The following is a 14011-nucleotide window of genomic DNA, read 5'->3' as shown; positions in this document are numbered from 1 at the left end:
GCTGACATAGCCAGGTGGTTTTTGTTACGTTTTGGAGTTTTCTAAAATGAGCCTGTATTTCCATGGCTAGAAACCCATTGAAAATGGAGGACAGGCAGGACTTCCCTTCACTGTGTCTGGTAGAAGTGGGGTGTGGCCCAAGCAATGGCTACATTCCTGTGTATCTGAGTGTATGAGTTGCTGGGAGTCTGGGGCTAAGTGACATCTGCTGAAGAATGTCACTGCTGAAGCACCTGTCCCAGGTGCTCCGACCACCCTGGGGGCTTGTGGGTCAGACAAAGTAAGTCTTCCTGCGTTTCCCGCCAGTGACTGCCTGAGAAATCCGGAGATGAAGGATGAGAAAGCTACCTGGTGAAACTCCAGACCAGCCCTCTCAGTGCAGAGATCTGGTTCCCCATGAGGTGGCAAACGCCAGCACTGTGGACGTGGGGTGCGCTGCAGGTTCTAGGCACCCATGGTTCACAAGCATCTCACCATACAGTGGCTTCTTCACTGTCCCTAACAGCTCTAGGGTGTGTGTGTGTGTGTGTGTGTGTGTGTGTACGGGCATGCGTGTGCGTTTTGGCTGAAGATAAAACTTAAGCCAAATGTAAAGTTCACATGGCAGGGCAGCAATGGGGACAGAGCCTGCACCCCTCACTGCTCCCATGAGCAACCACCACCATACAGTTTCCTACCCCCTCAGGCAAGCCCAGCCTGTGGCTGCTGTGGCCTCACACTTGGGGTGCCCAAGAGAGCAGCCCTGGTTGAATGTGGGACATTGCAGGAACCTCCAATGTTGTTGCCAGGTTACCCTGGCTTCCTGCCAGGCTGGCTCAGCCTGGATCTGGTCTCAAGGCTTGGATTCAGTCTCCTTTTGGGCGTGGCACCTGATAGAACCGTTCCTTTTGGGAACTGGGCTTCAACCTTAGCATTTTGTGAATCAGCTGCTTCCATTTGCCCCTCTGCCCTCACGGAGGCGTCACCACTAGCTGCTTCCCTCTGATTACCTTCTTCAGTGTCACTCGGGGTTAGAATGCTCCAGGGAACTGCTCACCTACTCTGAGCACTTGCTGGAGTCCAGGCCCGTGCAGAAGAGCTGAGTTTCTGTCCTCAGTCTGGAATCTCCCTGGGTAGACCATACTGCCAGCGTTGATAAAGGAACTGTCCATGCCCCTATTGGCTTGTGGGACCCAGAAAAGCCACTGCAGCCTTCGTTAGCTGTACTTGTGATAGAACAAACAACTATAAGCAGTCGAGCTATGATTTGGTTCATGGTTTCAGATAGTCCAGTCCAGGGCCAGATGGTTGCAGAGAGAGCGTGATGGCCAAAGGGTGACCCTGGTGAGGTAGAGCGTGATGGCAGAAGGGTGTGACAGAGAGAGGATCTGCTCACCTGTGGCAGCCAGGAAGCAGAGAGCCACAGGAAGGACCTGGCACAAGATGTATCTGTCTAGAGCCTCACCTCTCAATAATGCCATCACATGGAAAAAAATTATTCTACCCATAAGATCAGGGCTCCCAGGATCCAGTTGCTCCCTAAGCTCCGCCTCTGAACATCCCTGTATCAGAAACCAAGATGTCAACAGGTGGGATTTGGGAAGCTATTTCATAGCAAACTATAACAGTATCAGCAAGAGCAGAGGCAGGACAGAGCCCAAGAGCCCTTGGGAAGACAAGGCCACGGGTATCCGGATGGCTCCAGCAAGGCCTGCAAGCCCAGATATGATGTGCACAGGGCATCTATTATGCCTGTGAATCTAGAATAAGGAGATGACCCCAGCATAATTTAGAGGCTGCATTGAGTAGTTGCAGAAGACACCTACAATCTAGGTTTCTCCAGGAACTTCAGACTCTAGGTAAACACAGAGCCAGCAGTAGGTGTCCCTGGACAAATCACTGCAAGACCAGGACAAGTCAGTTGGGACCAACTAGGATTTGCTGTGGCTCCTTCAGATTACTGGAAGTCAGAGGTTGGTTCCACCTCACAGTTTGGTCCTAGGGTCACAGAGAGGCCATGGATGCCTCATGTGTCCTGTTTTCCCTGATCGTCTACGTGGACCCCAGTCTGTCTCAGCCCTGGGGGCTCAGCAGTGGCACGGCAGCGGCAGGGGGAGTTGGCTGGGAATTTCCAACATGGGTGAAGATACAGGGCATGGGAATGTTGAATGATGGGCCAACTCACTCTTCTAGAGAAAGGGACCAGATAAGGCATGTTACAAGGTCCTCAGCCCATTTGACGGCTGAGATGTGACCTTTTAAGTCTCTTAGAACCAAGCCTCAACTTTCTCATTCTAAGGGAGGAGATGACAGGAATGGTGAGTACTAGCTTCTCAGTTATAAAAAGTGCTGTAGTGTGAAGCTAGCCTACCCCTCCAGTCCCAGCTGCACCCAGCCCCAACCAGGAGCCTTACAGTGGCTCCTGCCATGACCAGAAGCCAACTACTCCCTGGCTGCAACGGGCAGGAGGCTGATGACGGAGCCTTGGTCTTAGAGGTAAACTCAGGAAAGGAGTTCGGGGTAGGTGGCGTGTGAAGGATTTCTATCCATCCATACTTCTGGATCTGCAACTTCATACGCACATTCAGAAAGTCCCTCAGCATCCCTGACCTGCCCCTGGGGACTGCAAAATCATTCCCAAGTCCATAACTAATAGAGATGCAGGAATGTTCACAAAAGTCAGACACAAGAATGGTAATGAGTCAGCATCTGTTGCTTTAGAGGCCCATCCACAATGGAGTGTCACAATGGAATGCTGTTCAGGTGTGAGTATATGACATGGGCAGCACACAGACAGACAGACAGAAGAACCTGTGTATAATCACCACTGATCATGCAAATATCTGTGCTGTTAAGAGTTGGGCTACTGGCTGACCTGGGGCTGGAGAATCTGCCATGCAGATGTGCTTGACCTGATAGGTTTATGTTATGCCCAGGGTCTGTAAACATTTCTGTCCACACCTGAGGAAAACGGTGACTTTAGGCAACAGCAGTGGCACCTCCTGCTTGAAGCAGAGCCTGGCTAGTCACTCATAATCTACTGACTGTGCTAGCAGAACAGAGAGCATACCCTCCTGCCCTGAGCAGAAAGAGGCAGAGGGATTATCAAGTCTCATCAACAGCGCATGGGGAGCACTGACAAGGTGAGAGCCAAGTGCTGTCTCCCTGTGGGGAGTCGGGAAGGCCTGAGAAAAGCTTCAGAGGATGTTATGGAGAAGCCTGGAGCACAAAGAGGGACCTGAGGGCCCTGGGGAGGAGGGAGGTAGGGATGTGCAGGTCCATGCTGGGGCGGCCCCAGGAGCTCAGCTGTGTTCTGAGCTTTCCTGGAGTGGTCCTGACCTACCCAGAAGGCCACGCTGCAGGAGACCTTTCTTGCGCTCTGGGCACAGCTGCAGCTTTGGGAACCATCTTCCGCAGACTGAGCGGGAGTGGAAACACTGCTCTAAAAGGATCCCCAAAGTTGTGAATTATTTATCCACTAAAGCATTCACCACGGATGAGCTGGCGTTCTTCTGGCAGCACTCCCTCCCCTCCTCCTGGCAGCCAGATTGGGCCACACCTTTGTAAAACCTTTTCTCATACATCCCCAAGACTGTGGCTGTGGCTGGAGCTTTTCGGAGGATCTGACGGCCTTCTTCAGCCTGGGAGAGCTGAGAAGGGCGGTATGGGGATGGTATGGGGCTGAGCCCAGACCCCAGCTCCTGGCTGGCAGCCCAGTGCTGTCCCTGCTGGTTTCTCTCTCCAGCATTTGCAGCAGCACTTTCTCTGGCTGTCTGCCCTTAAGGCTGGAGCCTTACAACTGTCACACAGTTCTGCAGACGGGCACCTGTCCTGACAGCCGTGACCATGCCCTTGCCACCCCAGGCGCCAGTGTGGCCTACGTAGAAGCCAGGGCCTGCACTCTCAAGGAACAGTTTAGGGGTCTGTAGGATAGTTCCTCCCGCTCCTGTGGCAGCTAAGAGGCAGAATGAGACCCAGAGATGTGGCTGGGAGGAGAGGGAGGGAGATGGCCCTGTGGTGAGTGCTTGCTATGCAAGCATGAGGACCCGACTCTGAATCCCCAGAACCTGTATGTGCCTGGAACTCCAGCCTGGAGAGGCAGGTAGATGGATCCTGGGAGCTCTGCCGTCTTCCAGCTTAGGCAAATCATTGAGCTCTGCACCAGAGAAAGACCTGCCCTGAGGAAATAAAGCAAGGAGCAGCTGGGGCATGTGCACACCAGAGAACAAACGGATGAAACTGAGACAGACAGCTGGGAGCCAGCCCTAAGGCTGCCTGTCTTCTGAGTTTGGCTTCACACCTCATGCCTCCTAGAAAGTGCCATCACGAGGTCCACAGAGACAGCATTTGCATCTCCAGAGACTCCTTCAGGTGAGTTTGTCTCCATGCAACAAGACAATACTCAGTGGAACCTCAGTTTAGGCCTGCTACAACCTTAGTATATCAGAGCTGGGTATTTAGAGGCGATACCTGATCTACCCCAAATGAGGCAGGGGTCCTCTCAGAACCCTGCGCTAATGCTTCTGTGTGTCGGTTGCTTAAAGTACTCATCTCTGAGCCTTGCCTGCTAATCAGAGTGTCTCCATGCACTCCCCTCAGGCGGGAAGTACCACCCTGCACCCTCTTCTGGAGGCAGAGCCTTTGCAGCTCTTGGGAGGTGCTACTCCACAGGCCCGAGGCAGAAGCAGGCTCTGCTTTCTGTGTGTCTGCTCTGCACATCTGTTTCTTGTGGGTTTGCTTAGCTGTCCGTAAGAGTTGAACCATTGGCATTGGTCACCTGGGTCTCTGGGTGACCTGCCATGTCTGCTACACAATGACATAAAGGCCCAGGACCCAACATACCTAAGCCTTCCTCTCCTTGGCTGCCCTGACCCAGCCATGGGAATGCCTGGTTGTTGAGGCCTGTGATGGAGCTGTTTATTTGAACAGTATGAGGGTCCCTGCCTGGATAGAGTGACAGGTAGGAGACTGGCAGGCATGAGGGACTCAACCAGAGATAGACATGCAGGACTCAAACACTGAGACATTTATTGTTTTGAAGGGCAGACCTCCTGCTCGGATGAGTTTTACATGACCATATCAACAGGGATGCCTGCTTCCCAGACTGCTGCTCTCTCCAGGCCACACTTTGCTCTCCACAGCTGCCGTGCGCCCACCCCACGTTACTTACACCGAATGCCACTGGGTAACTGCTATTTTCTAAAGGGCTGGGCAGGACAAAGGTAATATTCCGAGCAAAATGAAACTGGCCTGTCTGCTGGACTGACGCTGCATCAAGGACACTACACTGAGACGGGAGGGTGGCGGGGTGGGCTGGAGAGCCCTCCTTGGATCTCTGTGCAGGAGTGTGGGAGGCAGAGGCTGAGCCTGTTCAGGGTCCTCTCCTGCCTTCCGCAGCACTGGGCTCTTCCAGGGAGGCCTCAGTCTTCAGCCACAGGCGGGGGCGCGAGCTGCAGCTGGAAGTTCTCATTCTGGAAGATGCTGTTGAAAGTAGAGCTGCTCTGGGAGCCGGCAAATGGCCTGTAGCTGTCTCCACGGTTCTGGGAGAGTTCCATGAGGAGAGCCAGCTGCAAAGAGGAGGAGCACATGAGGTGTGGGCGGACCTGTGTGCGGACAGAGATGGAGAGGGGGTCCTCTGGATACATGAAAAAGTGTGCTACCTTGTGGGAGGGTTGAAAGCCTAGGTTTGGAGCCCAAGGTCATGTCTCATGAAAGGGTGTGCCTTGGCACATGACTGGGCTGCATGGGTAGGGACTACTGCAGGCATAGCGGCCCTCCCTGTGCACAGCCTCCCTCCCTGTGCACAGCCTCCCTCCCTGTGCACAGCCTCCCCGTAGACTCTCTTCTGGGCACATCCCTCCCACAGGCTTCCTTTTGGGCACCTTCTTTCAGAATTACCACTGGCCCGGACCTCTCTCTGTGGTAACCTGGACATCTGGCCACCAATTGAATTTGGGATCCAGAGTAGCATGCGTGGATCCCATCCCTCCCCGAAACATGCCCTTCTGGCTGCAGCTGTATGTCTACACCAATGGTGTTAGCAATACTCCTGCCCTGTCAGTGGCTTAGCTCTGGAAAACCTGCCAGGAGCCATTCCTGCCAGCCCACTGAAAAGCTAGGCTGTATACTCAGTTGCCTGTCACCTAGCTGGCTTTCTGCAAGTCAGAGCCAACAGCCTGGCGCTCAGATGCCCTCCACAATTAGAGATGAGTGCACACCCAGGAACGGAGGCCTCAGCCTGCTAAGCAACACCTGCAGTCTCCCACAGTGCTAACTTGAGAGAGAAACTCAGGGCCAAGATGCAAGCTTCCCGGAACGGTGGACGGGAGCTGGAGCTGGAGCACGGTGCTCACGGCCACTCTTCTCAGGAGAGCTGCCCAAGCTTTGGGGAGGGCCATAACTGCCTTCTACAGAAGGCAGGGAGCCTTCCTTCCAACGCTTCAAGGTGACCGTGTGTGCATCTGTCTCCTGGTGTAGCTCGTGCCTGGGAACGTCTGCAAGCCTCAGGCAGCTGTCAGACAGGCTGGGTGCTTTGCATGGGTGGCATGTCCAGTCCTCCACAGAAGCTGAGGAGTGACTGGCCCGCCCGGCTGTGAGTGATAGGGCAGGATTCAGACTCAGATACACGTGGCAATCTCTGTTTGGCCAAGCTGCCTGTGGTCTTGCCTTCTGGAGGCTACATGCCCACCACCTGTGCCCTGCTTGCCTGCCCTGGCTTCTAGCCGTTCCATCTCTGGCAAGGAGTCTGCCACCATACTGGCAGCAACGGCACAGCGCTCATGTTGCCATGTGCTTGACAGTGTAACCGGTGGCTACAATACTCGGGGAGCTGAGGGAGGCCCTGTAGGACCAATTTATCAAAACTACGCCAGTCCTTAGTCCTGGCTCAGCAGTAGAGCCGTGGAGTGTGGCACACTCACTGTCACAGCCAGCTTCAGCTGTCATCCTGACGCAACTGGTCACCTGGGGAGAGGGAACTGCAACTGAAGAACTACCTCCATCAGACTGGCCTGTGGGTAGGTCTGTGGGGCATTTCCTTTATTGTTAATTGGTGTGGGTGGGCCTGGCCCACGGTAGCTGGTGCCATTCCCGGGCAGGTGGGCCTAGGCTGCATAGAAGAGCAGCAGAGGTCACTAGAGAAGAAGCCAGAAAGCGGCACTCCTCACGGTATCTATTCAGGTCCTGCCCTGGCTTCCTACCCTGAGCCCCTGCCCTGGCTTCCCTTGATGACGGACTGCACCCTGTGAGCTGTAAGAAGCCACACTTTTGGCATGGTGTTTATCACAGCAGCAGACAGCACACCAGGGCACGCAGTAACTCCATGCTCATACTCTGACTGTGAGCCTCCAGCCTGGAAGGCAGCGTGTGGGGCTGGCTGGCTCATGCAAAGGGCTAGGGCCTCCTTGGATACCCTGCAGGGGAGAGACACTTCTTGTTCATGAGCCCCATCCCACCACACTCCCTGCCCCTGGAATCTGCCCAGCTTGAGACTGCTCTGTGAGGAGATCACGCCCACGGTTTCCAACAACAGGTGATAGACACTATACTCAAGGGGTTTCTGTCTACATTCTGACCCAGGGCAGAGAGACCGACCATAAACATGGCTCCTAGTTCTTAAGCAAGAGCCTTACTGAACCTTCCTCCTGTAACTTCGTGACTAGGAAACCACAGGCCCCAAGTAAGAAGGGCTTAGTATGTGAAACATAATGGTGATTCTGAGTCCTGTTCCTGGTCAGAGCTTGGTGGCAAGCAGGGACAGAAAAGAATGATACCAGTCAGCTCAGTAAAACTGCAGGGTCTCATTTGGGAGAGTGTGGAAGTTTCCAGAAATAAGAATCTCTGTCCAGACCAACAGCTCACGAGGAATGCCACTTTCCTCCTCAGTGTCTACCTGAGAATGGAGAGCAGGGCCACGGCGCCCAGAGGCACCTGGGACTAGACAAGCCAGAAAAGCACTGGGCTGGGTGTGATTGGGGTATAGCCGGCGTTTGTTTGATGCTTTATGAGCTCTTTCTTCCACCCTTCACCCTTTTCTTCTTCCCTTTCAACCACCTAACACTAGATAAGAGAGACAAAAGGATAAAGAGGAAAGAGAGGAGATCCCTGAATAAAGTCAGGTCTGAAAGGGGCATCATTATCGTTAAGACTACTTCCTGCTGATTGGGGGCGTTGAGCTCCTTGGGTACGGTAAGTTTGATCTTTGAGGCCAGGACATCTAATTTTTTTCTCCTTTGCACACGACTACTTAACAAACCACAATCAACAGCAACCAACAATTCACCAATAATCCAACAGTTTCTTGGGGTCCTAGCATTTATATACTTTTTGGAAAGTCCCCCAAATTCCAAATGTTACACAATCATAGAAACTAGCTGCAGCTGGCAAAAAACACGCCTCTGCTATAGCACTAAGCAAATCATAGTAGGCTGCTGCATATCAGGCCCATATCCCTACTCCTGGGATTAAAATGAAAATATATTTTTATAATATTTCTGTATTTTTAAAGAAACCAAAATCCTTACTACATTTGGGTGTGACCCAGAGTGGAGGTGCTGACAAGTTCTTGTTCCCTCCATCAGGTGGCTGGGGGCCAACATGGGCCTTGTAGAAGGGAAGGAACCAGAGGGGCGCTCACTAACCAGATTGTGTGGCCTCTGTGGTAATGATGACCGCTCACCAAGAGCACAGGCAGTATGGAGGGGAAAGGTCTAGGAGTGCAGAAAAGATGCTTCCAGGGCTTTCTTGGGGTGAAGAGCCCCGGGTATCGCCAGGCCCGTGCTCTTGATGACTGGATGCGACAGGAGCCATTCCTCGGGCAGGCACTAAGCAAGGAAGGGCAGGCTGCTATGGACGCCTGTGCAGTACTGACTGTTAGTAGCCTCAGGTCCGCACTCTCCTGGTCTTTCTGAAGACCAGGAGTCCAGCCAACATCCACTCTTCCCAGTCTGCACTGCAGCTGGCGAGGTGGTCACAGATGTGCCTTGTAGACAAGGGGCGTACTATGTACAACGTCTAGCCATTGCTCTTAGAGAGAGAGCTAGCCTCACCTTCCTTTTTCTCTGCTAGCTGGCTGGCGTGCAGAAACAGCGTTCAGACCTGGAGCAACCATGTTGAAGTAAGTTTATAGGCCTCAAGCTGGGGGAGACCTGGAGGTTCGGGGGTGGTGTTCTGGCTTCCTGCATTTAGACTCCATTTTGTTCAGGCCATGAATTCAAGAAAGCAGATGTTGAGGGGGCCCTGGCCATAGGGCAGATCTGGCAGTCTCGGATATACACAAAGGCCTCCTGGAGGAGGAAACAGGCTCTGGCTTGTCCTCCACAGAGACAGGCCACACAGGGGCTTTCCGTGTCCTCGCAGCCTGGGGGAGGGAACAGGTGCCTCTCTACTGCCTTTGCCCTTTTACCAAATTCTGAGTGCTCTTGGGGCCAGGAATGGTGGGCCATGTGGTCAGAACAGGTGTGATGGGCACCTTCTCAGCTGGAGCTAGGAGCAGGACTCTAAGACACCGCCTTCCCCAAACGGGTAATTCCAAATTGGAAACAGAAGCATCAACCAAACAAACATTACCCGAGAACTTCCTCTGTAGAGCCGGCAGAGCTGGTCAAAGGCTTGGATCTGCTGTGGATCCAGAACGGGTTCTGAGTTTGCCTGAGAAATAAAAAAAATGATCAGATTAATAGTGACATGTTTGTCCCTGAGTAGCCTCTGACCTTCTTCACATGGATGAAGCAGGACACAGGGCATGGCAGTGCCCTTGTGCATCTGAAGAAAATTAGGCTCCTGGCAACTGAGGGGTTTGAGAGTTCAGAAGAAACAGCCTGGCCTTCCAAAGGCCTGAATGCTCCTCTCAGCCTGGACCCTTTCCCCAGCAAGACCTCTAAACTCCCCACTCACGACCTCCCTCAAGAGTCCCTCTGAGCAGAGGACCTTTGGCCCATCCACTCTTGTATACCGTATCCACCACTTAATGCAGCCATTTTCTTGTTCAGTGTAACTTTTCCTGAAAGACCAGTCTGAGGCTGCTTGAAGAGGGGATGCTGAAGTGGGCCCCACCCTGATCCTGCTCTTCCTCAAGGAGGAGCCTGTTCCAGCTGCAACAGATCTTGCCTAACTCACACTTTGGGAGGGGAGAGGAATTCCAGGGAAGGAGCCCTGGGAGTCAGCAGCATATCTGAACACCAGCTTCTCACAGCACGGGAGCTTTCACTCCTCTGACCCTGGAGGTGACCCTTGGAAGGTGACTGAGAGTTAAGCTAGATGATACTCTGCTTCCTGCCTTGGTTATGCTAGCTGCTGTAACCACAGCTTAGAGACACCCTTGTTGGAGGTTCATGTGGGAAGTGCTCTGCATTTGTGCCCAAGCCTGGTAAAAGGCATTTGTGTACTATGAGCCTCTCAGGCAGAAAGGAAAGGGTTTCTCTCCCTCCTTCCCCCCCAAGTGGGTGACCAGAAGGGCTTCAGTGCTGAAGCACGTGACATAAACCAGAGGGTAAGCACTGGGCGCAGATAACAACCACTGGAAGCTGAGCACGGTGGAGCCCTGGCTGCTGCGTGTTACCCATGGGCCATCTCACCAAGTCCTCCAAAGCCCTCTGAGAAAGGTCCCAGCAGATTCATCTTCCCACCAAGAAAAATATTACTGTAATTAATGTGATGTATGTGTGCAAGCCATGGCGCCTGAGTGGAGGTCACAGGACAACTTATATGGAGTCAGTTCTACTGTGTGAGTCCTAGGGTGGAATCCAGTTTCGTCAGGTTTGGTGGCAGTAGCCTTTACCCACTGAGGCTCTTGCTGCCCAGGAGGGAACTTAAGATGCCATGATATACGGAAACTTTAGGACATTTGTTAAGTTGCATTTGTCTTTTTGAAACATCTGGTTCCTTCCCTTAACATTTCCACCACCCTCAGGAGAGAGCCGACTCCAGCTGGGCATGGAAACAGGACTAGGTGAGACCCGCCTTGCCTGGCTGGCCTGCAGGTGCCACAGCTATCTTCCAGTGGGAGGAAAGGAAGTTGGAAGCTCCAGAAAGCAGCAGCTAAAGAGAAGAGTGCTAACATCTGGGTTTCTAGGGTCTCATGTGACACCCCAAATATAATGTCATAGTTGGTCTAGCTTATGGCTGCCTCAGCTCTTGATGTACTTGACTACATGGCTGGCTGAGAGGTAGCTCTGAGGGAGTGCAGAGCAGGAGGGTAAGACCTGGCTGCATTGTCATTCGGCTATCCTCATTTCACCGGATCTTGCAGACGGAGGGAGCCCACCACAACCGGGGAGTGTTAAATCTGCCTTGACACTTTTTAAGAACCACTGGCCTCAATATCACTTAGTAGGAAAAATGATACTTGAAAGAGTATGTATCACATTTCTGACAGACTTTATAAGATGCTGAAGGAAGCTCTACGATCTGAAGATCTGATAAATACAGCAAGCCTGGCTCAAACCAAAGCCTGAGCGGGAAATAACCATCACCATTAAGACACAACCACTGGAAAGCATGACCCAGCACCACTTTCATATCCCTTTAGCACTAGTGGCACAGGCTGCAATTAGAACGCGGGGGGGGGGCATGTGTCCTGTACTGGACATCATACACCCTTGCCGCATCCCATATAAAGGACCAGCTTTAGCAAGATGTTTTAGTTTCTTTTCTGTTATTGTGACAAATACCCTGACAAAAAGCCACTTAGAGCAGAAAGATTATTAGGTTTGCAATCCAGATTTCAGCCCATTACTTCAGTAAAGTCAAGGCAGGAAGCAGACAGCATCAATGCATCATCCTTGCTTGTGCTAAGCTAGCGTTCTCTGACACTGCTCAGGACCCCCTGCTGGGGTGGGAGGTGGGGATGGCAGAATGGTGTGGTCCATAGTAGGGTCCTCCTACATCAATTAACAATCTGGACAAACCCACACAGGCATGCCCACGGGCTAACCTGATTGGGATTAATTCATTAAGACTCTAGGAGGAGGTGTCAAGCTGAAAGTTAGAACTAACTAGCACTGGAGAGTTCAATAAAGAGGGTACGACAGGAAGCAAACAAAGGACAAGTGAGACACTAGGGAAGGCAGGCCATTTGAAAAAGAGGTTACAAAGAGATGAGCTGATGGTACCCAGAGGTCTGCCTGCTGCCATGCAGCACAGGGTGGGCTGAAGACACCCAGAGACATCGGCATGGAGGTGTGCTGGAGGGTGCCCACGATGAGCAAGCACGTGGGGAGGAGCTGGGAGAGAAAGAGAAGGGGCATGGTTTGTGCCCTATGGAAAGAGGAACTGGAAACCTGTGGGTGGTGAGGATCAGCCTGATGAAAGCAGCCAGCACTGCCCCTGAGGCCATGGTGAGATCCTGGCCTGTGCTGCCCCTGAGGGCCAGGTCTGGGTCTGGGTCAGTGTCTGTGGCCCCTGTTACCACCAAAGGCCATGGAACCTCCCTGGCCTCAGATTCCTCCCAAGACCATCCTGAATTGGCCTTGCCTCTCACCTGGGCTGTAAGCGCTGTGTGACACACGTGACACACCCCAGCTTCCACAGCAAGATTTTTCTCATTTACTCCAGCAGATATCTTTTGGAGGCAATTAAGATCATTTTAGGAAAGTGAAGGTCATGTCACAGGGCAGCAGAATGCTGCTGCTAAAAACAGAATGGCGTCATCAAGCCCCTGGGAAATACTGTGTAGCATGTGGGTCTATTCTGGGCCCAGGGCACACCAGGGTCTGCCCTTGGGAGTTTGCTGGCCGAGTCAGAAGTGCAGAATTTTAAATAAGCCTCATTCCATGGTTTCTGACCCAGCATTTCTAGAAAGGGAATCGCTCAGGGATATTGCTAAATGCTGATTCCAATGGAAACCCCAGAACGTGGAGGCTATGGCAGAAGGGTACTTTGTTCTGGGACACATAGTGAGACTCTCTTAAAACACATTTTTGTAGTAAAAGCAGATTCAGACTAGCAAGTATGGGGTGGGGGCTGAAGACCAGCACCTCAGGCAGCTGAGTGGGGGTGGTCACTGCACTGTTCCTCACAGTGTCCTGAGGGAGACAAGGCACTCTTAGATTATGGTTGTTTTATCTCCTGGCTCAACTGTATCCAGCCAATTAGTCTACATTTCTTTTTTTCCATGGTGACTCAATTAGGTAAGTTGCTTTCAACATTTGCTGGGTTCACACACACGCACCCTGGCAATCCTTGTTAAGGTTCTTTAAGCAAACCATAGTGTTTGCTATACAGTTTGTTCCAATTACTGTATTGAAGGGTTTACACTTTTACCATGTAAACGGGGTAAATTGAAGACAGTTGGGACGTTTGTCCAACAAATACATGTAACACACATGCATATGGAGGACATATTTCACTTCACACAGCATACCTAGGTGAGCTGGCAGGGCTGGTCCTTATTAGGCCTTTAAACATATTAGACATGCCAAGGGAAAGTGTTTTAGATGGCCGAGGATGGCCCCATAGGCTCGTATGCTTTGAGCCCAGTTAGTGGAACTGTTTGGGAAGGATTAGGAAGTGTGGGCTTATTGCAGAAGGTATGTTACTATGAGTGGGCTTTGAGATTTCAAAATCCCATACCCAGCCCAGTTTCTCCTCTCTCTCTCTCTCTCTCTCTCTCTCTCTCTCTCTCTCTGCCTGCGACTTTCAGATCAGGTGTGAGCTCTCAGCTACTGCTTCAGCACCAGGCCTGTCCACCTCCACATGCTTCCTGACAAGGACTAACCCTCTGAAACGGTGAGCAAGCTCCCAATTAAGTGCTTTATCTTATAAGTTGCCGTGATCGTGGTGTCTCCTCACAGCAATAGAACAGTGACTGAGACAGCATCTTAGAACTGTGAAGAACCACTAGAAGTTATAGGTTCTTCTCATATCATAAGCCTGTCCCTCTAGGCACCAAGAAATCAACCTCTGGGGGGACTGCAGGAGCCCTGAGGTGATCTAGAAGTAGAGCCACCGCAGCACAGCGACATCCCATGAATGGCCAGAGCCAACACGTGACTCCAGGGGAAATGAGACAGCTCTTTATTGAAGTACTTAGGGC

General features: G+C 52.2%; 1 protein-coding gene across 1 annotated transcript in view; it reads right to left on the bottom strand.

Moving 5' to 3' along the window:
* Positions 1-4982: 4982 nt before the first annotated feature.
* Positions 4983-14011, bottom strand: part of Vps8 (VPS8 subunit of CORVET complex) — a 215747-nt gene continuing 206718 nt past the window's right edge. Inside the window, exons 46-47 of the mRNA XM_060370095.1 lie at positions 9547-9627; positions 4983-5546 (exon numbers count right to left, since the gene is read on the bottom strand). Of these exons, the coding sequence (XP_060226078.1) occupies positions 5400-5546; positions 9547-9627 (228 nt within the window). The 3' untranslated portion in view covers positions 4983-5399. The remainder of the gene's footprint in view (positions 5547-9546; positions 9628-14011) is intronic.

Source organism: Meriones unguiculatus, chromosome 17 (genome assembly GCF_030254825.1).
Source record: "Meriones unguiculatus strain TT.TT164.6M chromosome 17, Bangor_MerUng_6.1, whole genome shotgun sequence".
NCBI lineage: Eukaryota > Metazoa > Chordata > Mammalia > Rodentia > Muridae > Meriones > Meriones unguiculatus.
Note: the sequence above shows the minus strand (reverse complement) of the source record. Positions and strands in the feature narration are given on the sequence as shown.